This window comes from Mixophyes fleayi, chromosome 9 (genome assembly GCF_038048845.1).
Source record: "Mixophyes fleayi isolate aMixFle1 chromosome 9, aMixFle1.hap1, whole genome shotgun sequence".
NCBI lineage: Eukaryota > Metazoa > Chordata > Amphibia > Anura > Limnodynastidae > Mixophyes > Mixophyes fleayi.
The window spans coordinates 46,624,778-46,643,066 of NC_134410.1; the positions used below are offsets into that span (position 1 = coordinate 46,624,778).

The 18,289-nt window shown below is 40.2% G+C and overlaps 1 protein-coding gene across 1 annotated transcript in view; it reads right to left on the reverse strand.

Moving 5' to 3' along the window:
- Positions 1-18,289, reverse strand: part of IL1RAPL2 (interleukin 1 receptor accessory protein like 2) — a 714,191-nt gene that overhangs the window by 374,438 nt on the left and 321,464 nt on the right. The window contains exon 3 of the mRNA XM_075184271.1: positions 7,215-7,488. Within this exon, the coding sequence (XP_075040372.1) occupies positions 7,215-7,488 (274 nt within the window). The remainder of the gene's footprint in view (positions 1-7,214; positions 7,489-18,289) is intronic.

Genomic DNA, 18,289 nt, shown 5'->3' on the forward strand with positions numbered 1-18,289 from the left:
AGACATCGGACCCCTAACAGCCTCCTAGGTGGGAAAGTTGAGAGGAACTGTTACAGTACTGTAAATATTTAGTACTGGCTGGACACCGATTTTAATTGCCTCTTCCAAAAAAAAAAAAAAAATCATTGAATTGATTCTTCTTTTATTGTCATAGCAGTTTAAGTGAGAATATTCTTGTTCTACGAGGGATGGAATGTTGGGTTTTACTCTAGATATAAGATCAAATGGATTTTTCATGTGTTTGTCAAAGCTCTCTGAAAGATTGATCTGTGACTGACTTAACTATATCTGGTTAGAATTGCTGTTTTAAATCTGAGCTTATGTTGCAGCAACAAGGGTGAAGGCTTACATAAGAAAAGGATTATTATTTATAAAATGTGCTTGTCCCTTTTCATATGATTAAAATAGACAGATTTGTAGTCTAAAACGCAAGTGCTCTTTAATTTCCGTATTTTCATATGCTTGACTTGAGGGTTAGTGCAGGCATCCGTTGTCCGATAAGAACATTACAAAACACATGTTTTTTGTACATATAATAACATCCGAGCAAGAGGCACAATCACCTCCTGATTATGTGCTAAGCACTACTTACAGGGAATTACTCACTCATATCTGCTCAATCTACCACAGCTGTAGCATATCATTTAGAAAAGAATAACATTATATAAAGTGCACAGATTCAGACTCTAAGAGAAAAAAAAATCACAAGTCCTATGAGATTATAATATAGTTTAGACAAATCAGTAGGATTGACCTTTATGGCTTCGGTATACAGGGCCGCCGAGAGGGGGGGGGAGCGGGTACATTTTACCCGGGCCCGGCCATGCCAGGGGGCCCGGGCCGGGCCCTTGCTGCTATTTTTTGTCATTTTTTTTTTTTATTTTTTTTTTTTGTATTTTGCGTATTTTTATTTTTCTAAAAAAAAAATTCCCGCGGGGTAGGGGGAGGGGGGGGGGGGGGCGTTGGTGGGGGGAGCTATAAGAAATAAAAAAATCAAAAAAAAAAATCAATACTCACGTGACCGCGGCGCCGCGTCCCTCCTCTCCTGTCTTCTCCATTCACACTGACTGTCGGGCGTGACGTCATCAAGTCACGCCCGGCAGTCAGTCAGTGAGGAGCGCCGCAGCCTGACAAGACCAAAGAAGAAGAAAGAAGAGAAGACAGAAGAGAAGAGAAGAAAAGAAAGAAGCTGACAAAAGGTAAGGAAAGAAACTGAGAGGCACAGAGGAGGAAAAGAGAGGCACAGAGGAGGAAAAGAGAGGCACAGAGGAGGAAAAGAGAGGCACAGAGGAGGAAAAGAGAGGCACAGAGGAGGAAAAGAGAGGCACAGAGGAGGAAAAGAGAGGCACAGAGGAGGAAAAGAGAGGCACAGAGGAGGAAAAGAGAGGCACAGAGGAGGAAAAGAGGGGCACAGAGGAGGAAAAGAGAGGCACAGAGGAGGAAAAGAGGGGCACAGAGGAGGAAAAGGGGGCACAGAGGAGGAAAAGGGGGCACAGAGGAGGAAAAGAGAGGCACAGAGGAGGAAAAGAGAGGCACAGAGGAGGAAAAGAGAGGCACAGAGGAGGAAAAGAGAGGCACAGAGGAGGAAAAGAGGGGCACAGAGGAGGAAAAGAGGGGCACAGAGAAGGAAAAGAGGGGCACAGAGGAGGAAAAGAGGGGCACAGAGGAGGAAAAGAGAGGCAAAGAGGAGGAAAAGAGGGGCAGAGAGGCACAGAGGAGGAAAAGAGGGGCAGAGAGGCACAGAGGAGGAAAAGAGGGGCAGAGAGGCACAGAGGAGGAAAAGAGGGGCAGAGAGGCACAGAGGAGGAAAAGAGGGGCAGAGAGGCACAGAGGAGGAAAAGAGGGGCAGAGAGGCACAGAGGAGGAAAAGAGGGGCAGAGAGGCACAGAGGAGGAAAAGAGGGGCAGAGAGGCACAGAGGAGGAAAAGAGGGGCAGAGAGGCACAGAGGAGGAAAACAGCGGCAGAGAGGCACAGAGTTATAAAAAAAAGGGGCAAAGAGGCACAGAGTGAATAAAAAGGGGGGAAAGCAGCATGGAGGGCGCAGTGTAGTTGTGATGGGGCTTGTTGCAATGTAGTGTGTGTGCGGTAGGTGGTGGCTAATTAATGGGCGCTATTTTGTTTGTAGGGTGATGGTGAGGCAATTTAATAGTGGGGATTATTAATTTAAGATGGGGTGATTTGGGGCCTATTGAATGTGGAGGTGAGTTTGGGGAGGATGAGGTCTATTTATTAAATGTGACTATGAATTATTTAATGGCAGTGATGGTTGCGGGAAATAGGTATTGCTAGGCTGTTTGCATGACGGGAAATAGGTTTATTTATTACATGTGAATTCTATTATTTTAATGTTGGGGCTGGAGGAAGGCCTAATTATTAATCGTGGGTGCTATTGATTTAACGCTGCGTCTGACTGAAATTTTCTAAATGTAGCCATTTTTTTCCCAAATAGGTCCTTCTACATTCCAAGATCCAGGCAAGCCACAACTAAAGAAACCAGCAGCCTCGGGTGGAGAAAGTGAGAAGAACAGGTAGGACAGAGCAGCATAGTGTGTGAAATGTTGTGATTCTAGTAGGGACAATGCCAATGTTTGGTGAGCCCAGTGGGCGCAGGCCAAGACTGAACTGTTTGTGTACACACTGCATTCTTTGTATACTACACTGTGGTGCTGGATGTCTTAAAAGTCAGGAGTGCTTGGACATATGTGACTCTGTGGTGAATTCAGGACCTAGTGATTTTGATGTGCTAGCTATGCGCCCAACGGTGCATTGCCACGGCCCCAAATGTATGACCACATTCCCGAAAATTTTTGCACCGTCGTTAGGCTAGCCACGCCCCAATGGCGCATTGACACGCCCCTGAATGTATGACCAAACCCGCGTCGTGTTTTTTGCGCCGCCGTGAGGCGTCGCAAAAATTTTTTAGGGCTTACTCAACTATGGGGGGGCCCCATGAGTTTGTTGTACCCGGGCCCTGAATTCCTCTTGGCAGCCCTGTCGGTATATATAATATTTCTAAATATTACTATTATTTAGTATAAATATACAGAAATGGTTGGAGAAGTGATTCTTTCTTCCATCCATGCCTTTATTGCTGGGCAGGTGCATCTGTACAAGTCACATGATTTGTGTTTCACAATTTATTATAATAATAATTTTTCTTAACCTAAGTTTACTGTTAATATTACATTTGTGTGCAATCATTAGGTTACACTACTGTAACCACAGAACAAAATCGTAATTGAAATTCAATCACACAATCTATATTATTTTCCTAATTTACATGTAAATGTTTGTTTCACCAACCATTAAAAAAAAAAAAAATCACTCAACCTAACCCCTCTCTCTAACTACCACCCTATTCCTCTCCTCCCCTTTGCCTCCAAACTATTTGAACGACTTTTGTACAACCACCTAACTCACTTTCATTCCTCTCACTTCATTCCCAAATTTGGGCAATCGGGCTTCCGCCCTCACATTAAACTAAGGCTGCACTTGCAAATGTGAACAGTGATCTACTTATAGCAAAGTCTAAGTGTCACTTTTTCATCCTCATCCTCCTGGAGCTCTCTGCTGCATTTGACAACATTGATCATCCACATTTCCTGCACACCCTTCACTCCATTGGACATCATGACACAGTTCTTTCCTGGTTCACGCCATACCTATCAAAGCACTCCTTTAGTGTCTCTACTTATGGCACATCCAGCTCCCCCCGCTCTCTCTATCAGTGAGGTCCCTCAGGTCTCTGTTCTTGGCTTTCTGACTATACACTTCATCTCTTGGGGAACTAATAAGCTCATTTGGCTTCCAGTACCACTTCCACGCTGGAAATGCCCAAACATACTTCTCCTTCTCCTCTATCTTGTGCAACAAACTGTCTCCCTGCCATCTCCACATGAATGTTTGAACACTACTGTGACAGGATGGACCACCTATGCCACCCTGTCTGTTGCTGCTGGGAACCAGCTGGGCTTACTTTGCCATCGTTCCCTTTTGTTATCCCAATGGCACCCTCTAACCGCAGTAGGAGGGGCTTACAAATGCTGCTACCACTGGACTCCATACCGGCATCCAGAACCGAGTTCCTTCTGGGTAACTGATGCTGCGAGTGTACCCCTTTACTGTTGTACCTGGGCTGATACTCCTGACCTCTTTCTATGGACCAGGGTTGCTGTGGATGGATCCCCCCCGGCCTATCACACTGGCCAGAGCTGCTGGGTAGCAGACAGAGCGGTTGTACTGGATGCTGGGTCCAAACCTCAGAAACAGCTGGGAACAGAAAAGATTTTGGGTCTAATCTGTAGGTCACAGGGATAGAGAAGTTTCCAAGCAGGTCTTTGAAGCAAGTTATGTTCATTTGCTCACCCTGGTTGAATGTATCGGGGAGCAGGTCAGATGGAACAAGAAGAACAATTTACAATACAAGACCGTGCTTTTTATACAGATTTGGACACAGCCTCAAAGGGTAAGCCAGCCCTCTGAGGTCTGAGCTATTTTTAGAATCGGGATGCAATTTGTTTGCCCAAACATGGATTTACATGCAATGCAAAGCTAACAATATTTACACTTATCTGTGATATCCTAAAACTTGCTGTGATTTCCTGCATCTTGTTTTTAGACCCAGGAAATCTAGTAGCACGTCTAATTAAACCTTCCTGTGCCATCAGGTGCTGGACCCTCACACATCAAAAGGTCTAATTAACATGAGATTAGCATGGGTCAGCTGCAGAATATACATTCCCAAAGAAAATCACAAAACCCCAAACAAGTCATTTCCCCAAATCACAATATACAAAAGACTTCCTCCACAAAGGCTTATTATATCATATATATATATATATATATATATATATATATATATATATATATATATATATATATATATATATATATATATATACACATCAGAAATCATGCATTTCTTCTAGCAGGGCTTAAACAAGCAAGTTTCTTCCCTGGTCCCAGAAATAAAGATTTCCTTTACCAAAATATACACAATATCAAAAATAAGTGCATTGCAATTATGTAAATAAGCACTCTGCTCTAATTCCTGTAAATAAATTTATACCATAAGTTACTTATAAGTGATCCAGTCACAACTACCTAAAGTTCAACTTGTCCAAAACACAACTTATGTTTCTTCTCCCCACCATCTACTCAGGCCTGTCGCTGCCAACTTATAAATATTGCCAAAATACACTCCTACTACATGGCATTCCCGTCACTGATGTATCCCTGCTTCAATCCATCTTAAAAATAGCCGCAAGACTGATCTTCCTCTCTCTCACGGCTCCACACCTGTCACACCACTTTTCAAATCTCTAAACTGACTTTCCATGTTCTCCAGAAACCAGAGTTCAAATGACTCACTTTTATCTACAAATCCCTCAACAGCTCCTCCCCTTTGTGCCCTCTTCCAATCAGTAAACTCTATCTACCCTTTATTTTCTGCATTTATTTTGTCTACCTTGAATGTCCCTGTTTTATATATTTCCTGTTTTCCCCACTGTCTGGCACTGTGGAGCACTTTGGCGATCTACTAATCAACGATAATAAATATAATAATAATCACTGGATCTGACCACATGTGTGCACTCTATGCTGCCATAAAACAAGATATACCTACAATATTGCAATTATATTTGTGAAGAAAAGTAAACGAATACTTTAATATTATTTCAAACGATAATGTCATTGTGTTAAGATGGAAGAAAACGAACAGGCTAATGAGGTGCTTAGTTTGTGCCGCCCATCTCTAATTGTAGGCGAGGTTAGTGCTTTGTGAGTGACCATGTCCTCATTACTTACGGGATGCACCAGGTCACGCCATCAAACTATGTTATCTTTACTTCATCTATGTCTAGAACAGTGTTTCCTAACGCCAGTCCTCACGCACCTCAGCTCATGTTTTGAGGATGTCTGTGGAGAGAGATAATTATTGACCTAGCCAATTAGACACTGTCACTTGTGCATGATTACATAAATCCTGAAAACATGATCTGTTGGGGGTGCATGAAGACTGGAGATAAGAAATACTGATCTAGAGGAACTTGGTTTTTACTATATATTCTAAGAATACTTTTCATCTGATGATTGTTCCATTTTACAACTTATAACTAAAATGTATTTTCTTTTTTTGCTTTAATAACTATAAATTAATAACATTGTAAAAAATATAGCTTTAAAACACTGTACATTATGTTACTGTTTACACTGCACAAACTAGAGTCAAATCTATTAATTAAAGCAGAGGGGAAAAAAGGATCTTGTGCTATGTGCCTGTGACACCGATTTCCACTAAGGTAATATGGACAGTGTGTGTAGGAGGTGAAAAGTAACACCTGTCAGTTGGCTCCTGTGGCCTTCGGTGTCATCTTGACAATGATATCACACTGTCTCTCTGACACCATCTATTCTGTGATTGTTATTAAATTAAAACTCTAGTACATTTCCCAATCTCTGGCCAATATATTATGTTTGATAAGCTTTTTAGCTATAACAATTCCACTGTGACTTGCTAAAAAAAAATTAAATCAGCTCTTGGAATTTCTCCAGACAAGCAGTTTCTTGCTATGCAGGAACGCAACACTGAGGACAAAGTATAGCAGAAGAGACAAATTGATCTCTATGCCGTGCCACACAGATACCAGCTATCAAATACACGGCACAGGCTGCAATGTGAAAAATTTTGCCGACATCATTTTTAGTCATAGTTTTTTTGCTCTACATTCCATTTATAATGAGATTAGAAACAGCTTAGGATGAACCAATCCAAACACTTATTGATTGTGAATGTAAACAAAGAGAAAGGGTTTGCAGTTCTGTTCAATACCAAAAGATATCTTATATATTTCCAATATTTTTTACGCATACCATGGGCAAATGCAAAACAACTCCCTAGGGACTTGTACACATGGGTACTTTGATATCTGCTATTGGTGCATTCGTATGTAAGTAGGGTTTACGTACAAATGCATATGGGAATTGGAGGCACATGAATCTTTGTGACTTTCGTGATCCATATATATGGAAGAGTTTCAAGAGCAACAGAGCCATCAACAAGCTCCGGAAATGAAAACTGTAGATCACGTGATTGATAAATGATTTGTGGTTTTGAGTTCTGTAAAGTGAGAAAAGCAGTTTTGAAAAATACCCATTTAACTACAACAAAAAATCTGCTACTTTACTGACTTCACTTTACTGTTCTCCTCACCTTAAAACACATGTGTAGAATCCGCTGTCCTGTACTTCCGCTGAATGAATCCATAGAGAGTCATCATCCTTGCTCATTCTAGCCACAGAAAATAAAATTGGTTCTTCCAAATCCCCTTTGGTTTTGTACCACATGAGTCTGAGCCCTGCACTCTGAGCCATGGTGTAGTTAGTCCTGATGTAACTGTAGAAGAGAGCACATTTTACTCGGACAGGTTCTCCCGCTAGTGACATGTAGGTGTTCAGATCCACTGACCAGTCAATGCATCCATCTGCTGGAAAAATAATAATAAAAGGATATTGTTACATGAAGTAAAGTAATAATGTCTATTTTACAATTTATTAATAACTGTTGATCTTCATATTTTTCTTGCTGGAGTAACAATTTCCTTGAGATATATTCCATATTTGTATAACAATAATTTATATCAGTACATAATGAAGAGGGGGTAATGTCACATTTAGGAGGCAGAAGTTTCCCAGCATCTGATTTAGAGAGTTTTCAGAATAATGTTCATTTGTATTTACTAATTCAGCACTTGACCATTTGCGGGGTTGTTTTAAGAGATGATATCATTAAAAAGGCTTTTGTTACAGCATGATGAGGAGTGTTATCATCATTATTATTTAATTATATCATTTCCACCAGCTTAGAAGTTGTGCGAAATCTCTGTTGTGATTTTTTTTAGGTTTTCAAAACCAATCCCAGATATACTTAGTTCTGTTTACTTCTGTTAAACCTTAGTGAGTAAGGGACAAAATTAACTCCAGCTCAAAAAAGTTGCTAGTCTCGTTTATATTTTCAGTATTCTACACATTTTGAGGCCAATATGCCAACTGTTTTGAACCATAAGTACCAATGATGGGGTGGGGGCAGATGACAGACACTTTTTGCATAGATGTGGTGAGCCTAAGCCATGTTAAGAAGACTCCAGGTGATATGACCTAATAACAGGGATTCATGGTTGACATTATGCATAACGCCCACCCTAAGAATGTAAAAGGTTGTTGCTTGCTCTAAAAGTTGTAACTCTAGTGGGTGGGACACAAAGCATTCTTTTAGTGGGGAAGAACCGCCATAATAGTTTAGGGAAGGCAGCACTCCCCTTTTAAGCTGGCCTCCTGAAAATGATTACATAGGGCAGCTTAGTGGTTAGCACTTCTGCCTTACAAAACTGGGGTCATGAGTTCCATTCCAGACCATGGCCTTATCTGTGTGGAGTTTCTATGTTAACCTACTAGTGCTATTAAATTGACCTTAGTCTCAGTATCTCTCTATCTGTATGTTAGGGAATTTAGACTGTAAGCTCAAATGGGTCAGGAACTGATTTCAATGAGTTCTCTGTGCAGCGCTGCGGAATTAGTGGCGCTAAATAAATAACTGATGATGATGATGGTACCTACTGTATGGTGTTTAGTGACTAGAGAAAAGTTTCAGATCCTTATCTAACTTACATAAACAAACTTTAATACCATGTTTAAGTATATTTTGATAAATATTGGTTTTATCTATATACAATGTGGGAAAATGGTGTGAATTAAACTGGAAAGTAAATAATAATGGTATAATAACAAGGGGTGTCCTTGGTTATCAGCATCATGTAGAAACTCAGCTGGCAATTAAACCCCAACAACGCACAGACATTGCTGAACAAGTTGACTGTCAGTAAGCATAAAAAACAATTCATGGCTTGAACTCATTTTACAACCCGAGGATGTGCCTGGTTTATATTCAGCAATTTAAAAAAAAAATGAATTAATGAAGAGCACTGGGCAGACAGTGCTTAATCCATTAGGAAATTACTGGCTCGTCACAAGACACATCTTAGATGTTTTGTGAAATTTTCCTCCAGTAAGAAAGGCACAGGGTCATGTTTACCACAATGTAGTTGTTGAAATATACTGGCTTCTAAAGAAAAAGGGCACATCTAGAATTCATGCTGTTTGTAGAATTGTTCTATAATTTAAAAAGTGTTTAAAAGCTTTTAAAAATCGATAAACATAAGGCAAGCTGGATGGTTACGTTAAACACAAAGTAACCTGGATCTGTCTCTGCTCTTACTGGGAAACTTTAAACAGAATATTTAATACATTGGATATCTGTATGAAATAAGTGGGGCATATATGTAATTAATAGTCTTAAAGAGAACTAAGCTTATAGTAACTTAAAGAAGGCTAAAACATAAACGGTAATAGTGCGCGGAAAAAACGTTAATACAGTAATTTTCTCGCTGGATTTCAGCTCGCAGCTCCCTGAAATCCAGCTAACTATTACCGTATTAACGGTAATAGTTTTTCCGCGGTGCGGAATACAAACAATTGAATATGCCCCTGAAAGTCAATGAGACATCAAAAAATATTTCAATTTGCATGATTACATAATTAATGGTTCCAAAGCTCCACAATAGAGATGGGGCATATTACTTTAACATGGCTCCATCGAACGCTGTCACTGTACAAGTCAATTGCGCCTTTCACCCCTAACCGTGCTGCACTACTACAGTGTAATTATGGAGTGGGTTAGTACAGTGCGATGCGATGTGTCCTCTGCAGCATGTGACAGATCATTTAATTAAAATAATTATGTTTCCCCTGTACCAAATCTTTTCAGGGATGTCAATACTAAATCACAATATTGTTATTTGTTATAAATGGGGATAACAACCTCTGGCTCACTGTTAATGTTCACGAGTCCAACATTTCCAACAGAACCCTACACACTGTAGTATACAGATTTTTTTAAGTCCCTTGATGTTCATCTAGCCTCACTCCATATGTTGTCTCCTTTATCTAAAAGACTTTGATTTTGAAAAAAATCTTCTGCACAGTCTTGTAGAATAAGGAGTGACACCAGTGGGAAAACCTTGAATACCACCAAGATCTGGTTACTGAGTACAATGAGATACACGTGTTACGACTCCTGAGAGACGCCGATTAATCAGTGTTGACACTGGCCTTCCCAGGGCACAGAGTCTAACGGACCTCCCGGTCTTCACCAAGAACCACCGGAAGGCAGAATGGATTTGGCTGCCGGAGGACGGCAGGCCGCGGCCCCTGGGTTGGCCCCCTGACGTAATAGATAGAGAACAGGTGATAGAAGATCCAGCGAACAGACTCAGAGGTGGAAGCGCTGGGCGGGACTGTTAGCTGAAATTAGCAGCAATGAAGCAGAAGTCCTTACGGGTCAGCGAGGTTCCGGTTTGGACATGCTGAGGCAGCCACAGATGGGAGAGTCCGGATGGAATCCCAGGAAAGCACCGCAAAATGCAACTATGAGCAAGCCGCAGAGAGGTCTAGGAAAGCCAGGTCAGTACACAGGTTCAGCCGTGTCGGATACAGCAAGGGGCAGACAGTAGGATGGTCAATGTGCTAGCCGGGTAGGATACACAGGTTCAGCCGGATCGAATACACTAAGGAGCAGACAGTAGAATGGTCAATGTGCTTAGCCGGGTCGGATACACAGGTTCAGCCGGGTCGGATACAAAAAGGAGCAAACAGGAGAGTAGTCAGCAAAGCAGAGGTCATGTACAGGGGAAACTGCAATTGCAGCACAGGTACACGGAGAGAAGCCAGACACCGAGGAGTAACTCGTTGCTTTGACACAGCTAGTGTGTCAGAGCAAGGAAGGAATAGGAGGGGAGATTCAAATTCCCCGCCTCCAGATCACATGATTGCAACCTTCCCCGGCCAGAAGCACGGATCAGCGGCCGCGATCGGAGGTAAGTTTCTGACAACACGAAATTAGAGAAACTCCACAAAATGTATTCAACACATTCTAATTTATGTTTTTTCTGCAATACACAGTTTGGCTTCACAAATCTATCTTAATATTAATCCTTTTTGGGATACTATACTCCAATTTTATAATGAGGTTGGTATTATTTTATACCTTTCTATTGGTGCAACCACCAAATACAAGAAATATCTGCTCACGTGTGCGGTGAATACTGTGACAGACTTATAATAGATATTACAAGTGTTAATGGAGGGCATAGGAAGGGCAAATAAATTAAAGCTCTGGGTGAATTAAAGAGTGCTTCCAGACATACATCTGCAGGGCCCGATTCATTAAGGAAAGTAAAGCCAATAAAAGGAGTAACTTTGCACCTTGGCAAAACAATGTTGCATTGGATGGGAGGTAAATTTAAAATGGAAGGACAGATTTATAGTTGGGGTAGGGCATGTCCTAGATCAACTTTAAAATTCAGTATAAAAATAAAGCAAGTACTTGAGTGTTACATGAAAAATCAGCCAGTACTTATGTGCAAAATAGTAAACCCCTTGCATTGTAACATGGTATGTCCAGGAGAAAATTAACTAATTTTTTACTTACTTTCCTTAATGAATCAGGCCTGTAATGTTTAATCTCATATGGGTACAGTGTTATTCTATTTTGATCACAGTCTACTGGCCATTTACACATTAATCTATAACCCTCAGCAAAGGAGGGCTGACAAATTTTAGCCCGGGGCAGGCAAGACTCAACTCAGCAGCCTATTAGGAACATTTTAAAGTGAAAAAAATGCAGGTGGCCCAGCGACCTAGCCCAAGGTAGTCCACTTTGGGACTAGCCCGGGGGGCAGATGCCCCCCTGCCCCCCAGTCCAGCCTGCCCCTGACCCTCAGCATGGGGTGGTGGGATATTATCAACCGTCTCACAGACAGATCTACACTGTGTTGTCTTGAATTTGCCATTTATGATTTTCCCATCTGTGTGACCCTCCAGCCCTCTCCTGCCTCTAACACATTGATTACTCTCACTGATGGCTCGGAAGTGACTATACTGGGACTCCCTATACATTTGTTATGCCAAAATTATTTCGATCACCGTCTCCATCTGGTTATCTGTTGTGTGTTAATTGTTAAAACCCATTAAGGTAAGAAAAAAATCTTGAACATGATTGTGACATGGCTATAGGCACCCTGTTTAATCAGCAAAACTAGACACATCGTTAGTAAATATGTCTAAGCTTAGTGTTTTCTGATATATTCACAGCAGACATCATCCAAACATGGCACACAAACAATATTTTGTAAATACACAATAGAACAATATTGGGATGACACAGCAGGGGCAAACGCAGGACTTGTAGAGGGGGTTTCCACACCATGCGGACAGTGGGCGTGACCAGCATGCATGGGGGTGTGGCTATAATTTTAGACAGTGCTTGGCTGCTCTCCAACTCTTCCTATCCCCGTAATATACATGGGCAATTCTGCGTGCACTACTGTTAGGTGCATGCAGCTCTACCTTATCAAGAAGAGCCATCTGAAGTGGGAGCAGGGTCCAGCCACCTCAATTATACAGTGCCCCAGGCTTGGAGGGAGGTTTCCAGGCAGTAGGAAACTCCCCCTCGGTTTGCCTATGCAGAGATATGCCTTTTTTTTCCCCACAGTTTTACTTGGTGAAAAAATGTGCCAAAAATAGATTTTCTGGTTACTTTAATTGCTGATCCAAGATTAATGGTTTATACATAAAATAAGACATACAACAGGAATGCCAGAACAATCATTTAACTGCTTACACAGAAACCTCTCTCTCTCATTAACTAAAATACTGGACTAACAGTCCTGTAGAAAGGCTTCAGGCATGGAGTTATTATCACTGGTGTATTCTACTTCCAATTACAATAATCTAAAGTATTTCTGCCATACTATTCACTGATCTAAAAAAACCCTACAATATAAGCTAGTTAAATCTGATTGTGACCTCAAATATTTCCACCCTATAAATAGCAAAACAACATCATATATCCAATATTAGTCTTCTGCCTGACAACAGTATGCCACGATTAGCATATGCACATAATATCCTGAGAAAAGAAAAGGGCAAGAGCCGTAATGATATTAGTATAAGCAGCTGGCAAGCAATTAATATTATTTGCTATCATAGAGTACATGGCACATTGCTGTCGCTACACCTTTTTCTTGGTGGTGCACAGCACACGCAATATACAGAAGATCGAATACTAAACACTTTCTGCATTAATCAACATATGATAACAAAAAAAATAATTAATAGTTTTCTTCTAGTATGTAACAGGTCTTTCACACTAAGGTGTGGAATGTCCTATTACAAAAGGTTCTATTAGCATATCGAATAGTTTTAACCATTCCACTGCCATTACTTTGTGGTCGTGTTAGAATTTGCTGTCTTCACATAGGCAGTCTATTTGACAGTCCACATTCTGTTTTGAAAAAGTCCCATAAGTGCACAAAAAACTGTCCTTATGATGAACGGTGCATACTTCTGGTGAATGGAGAACAATGTTAAACCACCCCTCTAATATGTACCCTAATTCAGACACTGACTATCCCTCTTAAAATCCCTCCACCCCCAAATAATCTAATATACAACCAACAATAAACTAATACTTGACAAAGACTTTTTATCAAGTCAAAACGCGTTGGTTAGATTTGAAGGTGGATGAGACCCGAGTGGGGCTTAGCGGTGGAGTTTGCGGTGGTGATAGGACTTTGTGACCATCTCTTATCATTTGTGACGTGAGCATTCATCTGCCCAAGGTACGGGTCCATTTGCTCATGTGTTTTTTACCCTCACTGTTTTAATAAAGGGTATTACGCCAGAATTGTTCCTTTCTCTTTTTCTTTGGGTGAAATATCCGAGTATGACATCAGGAGTGGAGAAGGAACACTTATTTGTGATGTGAAGGCGTTATTATCATCGGATCTGAGTAAGCATACACCCATAAGGGAGGTGTCACGAACAGGGTGCTGCTGTAATAATCCACACACGGGATTTACTTGGATTCATTATTTTTATTGTGGTTTTATGCTATATGTTAATACAGATTGCACTATCATTCCTGTTTTTGTTGGGTATATCAATACCATATATTTCAGATCACGGAGGGACAAATTGTGTCTGCATATACTTCTATATTCAGCAGTATATATGAAGGTTATCCTTTATCCACTGTTTAGAAGATTTTGTCAGCAACGTCCATCCTCTATCTCATGTGCGTAGAGACAGCGCCATATGTATGTATATAATTGTGTGATATACTAATTCAGACACTGACTATCCCTCTTAAAATCCCTCCACCCCCAAATGATCTAATGTACAACCAACAATAAACTAATACTTTAGAGTTATTGTTCTTTATTCTCGCATGGAAATGGGCTACACTTTAAGACTGGCATAGATATTGAACTTCATTACTTAAAGTAAGTTATAGAAACTGAAGCCAAAATACAGGATGCTTGTATCATGAATTGGGACTGAACTGCATGATACGCGAGTGATCCGTCTGATAAAGGGACACAGAAGTCATTAAACACAAAGTCATCAAAAGACACAGCTCAATGTCTAATTTTTGTATGCGACATGAATCCTCCTATGTTTTGCTTGTGGCTAACTTAACAGTTTTCAAAAAAAAGAATACACAAAAGCAAAAAAAACAAAAAGCACTCAAGACATGGAATGTGTACACCAAAGGATTGACATTTCCGAGGTGAACTAAAGGGAACAGTTAAATACCGTAGCAACAAATGGAGGCATGACACAAAAAAACCACCTTGACAAACTGCTTGTTAAAATACACATGGAGAAAAGATTTCAAATGTTACAGTCAAGCACCAGTCACTTGATTCCACAATTGCGCAGTATGGACACAGTCAACAATGTAGATGGAGCCTGGCCTATGGTGAGATTGTGGTCATAGTCCATGGTTCACGGGCTGCCCAATTGCATCGTATGTCTCAAAGAAATACGTGTCACCTCTATAATTGACCAACCAAAATCCCGGCACCATTCCAGTATTTTGCACTCTCTTAGTTCAGTTTCTCTTATACAAGATATGTGAAGTCTGGAGTTCAACTAAGTCATGGGCAGTAGGCAGTGATTTGAGAAACCTCTAAAGAGTTTTTGGCATGGTCAATAGCATGGACTTTGCACCCGCAACAAAATGGTTTCTTCTTGAATAAATTATTTAGATTCTTATATATTTTATTGTGCTTAGTCCTTGACAGTTACTAATTAGAAACGCTTGTTTGCTCTTAAGGCATTATGACATATGACAGGACTGAGAAATCAGTCCATCCATTCTTATTTGTTTTACGCCATTCCTTTCTGGGACAGAATTAATCAAAATGGGGATTAAATTAAGACTGATGATCTGACATGGATATAATAGTTACATAGTGACTGACCCCAAACATGGCAATCAGACAAATTATGAAAATGTCCTATTCTATTTATATCTTGAGATATTATTACTTGCAAAAAGGGCATCCAATTCTTTTAGTGAATTTGCCCTAGCACCTCATATGGGAAGGAATTCCACAGCGTAACCACTCAGAGTATAGAACCCCTTCCTATGCTAAGGATGAAACCTACTTTTTTCTAATCACAATGATGACCCCTTATCCGCTATATGATCCCTGGCAGAGGTCGAAGTGGAAATTTAGAAGTGGCAGTATGGAAAATATAATGAGAGGGTAAGTGGTGGAATTTGAGTTTAACAAAGAAGGTTGTAGGAGAAGTGGCCGTACAGCATATCACCATATACACCCCCACTTCCATCACTGATCCCAGACATAAAATTGTAATACAGTGTTTCTCCCACATCCATTTATCCCCATAATTGTGCTGCTACTCAGCTTTCTATTAGCTAATATTCCTAACTAATATCCCATCTCAGTTTCCCCAACTTTATTCCATGTAATGTGTAAGTAGCATAATTATTAGCATGGTCTAACTGCATAATCTTACATTTATACACAACAGATGTCATCTGCAATTCACAGTCCAGTTTGCCATGTTGTTTAAATCTTTCCGTAGCAAGTTACTGCCCTGCTCTTCTCTTTTGTTGATTTCACACGTAAATAAATGCATGCATATTGCACTGAAGAAAATAAAGTAAAAGTCAAATTGTGCCATTGCCCTAAATGTTTTCTACAATTTTAACATTGTATTTAAAAGTTTAGAGGGTGGCGGAAGCTATATCTTGGGTCAGGGTGCAGGACCAGCACAAGAGATTGTATTGGTAAAAGTGCAACTCATAAAATGTACATGTAAACTACATTAAAAACACAGCACTAAAGTGTATCTAAAGCAAAGGTTTTCATATATTTCACCCAATGACACAGCAAAAATGTATGAACAAGCCCTCAATTCCCTCCTCACCTGTACATTAGATAGTATATATATTCTATTAGTTAGTCCAGCAGAGTTTTCCCTCTAGATGGTTCGTCTATCAGTTACAAAACTTGTCTTTTGCCATAGATAAAACATTATTTCCATTTTCAGAACCGCTAGTTTTATTGTACCAATTTATAGCTGGATAGTTGAAGCCATCCAAAAAGAAAAATCTTTCTTTGTCGCACTTTCATTTGTAATAATATTGAATCAGTACCATAGTTTGAGCTAAGCTGTCTATAACAAACTTCAGTCATTATTTTATTGGTGTCTCTTTATGTATATCACAACGACACTTGTCATAATGTTCCCAGATACCCTCTGCCAGGCAGGCCTTAAAAAAGTTTTTACATATCCTCCTCTTGTTTCTTATCCCTGCTAACAGGCTATATCCTTCCATATTCACTGCTTAGTCATAACTTTAATCCAGCCAAGAGCCAGTAATACCCACTGTAAAATAATACTCTCCCCACAGCATTGACTTTAGTTTAACTCTTTTGTTTTGAAGACTCCAAGCATGTATTACCATATATTTGATATTTTGACTGCCAGGCAATTTAAGCACATCCTTATTTCCTCTACTAAACCTTCCCACCCAGTACTGCCCCATTTGCCTTAAACAAGCCTTGTTCTGAATACACTGTCTTGCAAACTTGTGTCTACCTTCACCTTGCCCAGTTCCTAGTTTAAATCTCTTCCATCAATCCAACCATCTACTCCCCCAGCACAGCTGCAGCATTGAGGTGCAGCCTGTCCCTAATGCAGAGCCTGTTTTCGAGACTGAAATAATCCCAGTACTGCAAAACCCTTGTTCTTACACCGGCTTCCCAGTCATGTATTAACCTCCTTAAGGTCCTGCTAGCCCATTGGGTCTCTGTTTAGTCACTTATTCCCCAATTACTTTGCGATGAAGCCAATGCAGAAGATTATACTGCCAAAACAGCATCAAACTGTTAGAGGATATTCAACTGAATATTCCCCTTCATGGAATGACCTCCCTCGCTCCATCCGTCTCTCTCCCTCTCTAAGCTCCTTCAAACGGGCACTAAAAACCCACCTGTTCCTCAAAGCCTACAAACCTTCCACCTAACCCGTTCTCCCCTCCCTCCTCCCGTCCCCTTTTCTCTCCCTTTACGTCAAATGGCTCCCTTTTGTACCTGAGTTTTGTTTACCCTCCCTTAGGATGTAAGCTCATTTGAGCAGGGCCCTCTTCCCTCTTGTGTCCTTACCTGCTCTTCTGCTCCATCTTTTCTGCATTAGCCCACTTGGAGCTTCTGAAGTGTTGGCATTTTTGTTTACTGCTCAGTAATGTTTTACCCTGTACTGTCTATTGTTTGTGCATTGTACGGCGCTGCAGAACTCTTGTGGCGCCTAACAAATAAAGGATAATATTAACTATAATAATAATAATAATAATAATAATAATAATAATAATAATAACTGAAGTACTGTCATATCAACATAGACAAGTTCAGAAGATGTACATTACTTTCAGGTGTTAAGTGTCCATTGTAAACCATTACATTACACTTTTATATGTTGGATTGGAGCAAGCACCCTTGGAATAAGATGTATATATGCAATATATAAAGCATTGGAGATGAGGGTTTGAAGGGATATAGATAGTGTATCTACAATTCAATATGCCTTTATTAGGAAAAGTACAATATCAAACCACTGACAAATACTTAAGTTTCAGTGCTTCTACCAAAATAAAAAATATGAAAAAAGTTATTTCCTGAGCACTGCGCACTGTTACTGCTTCAACAGTATATGCACATGTCATAATTAAGTATCTAACGAAGTGGTTGCCTATTATTAGTATATGTATACCACAAACAGGATTCAATTTCAGAGCTACTTAAATGGACTAAATGGCTATCTAGCCTAAATACATTACAGATTTTATTCTATCTT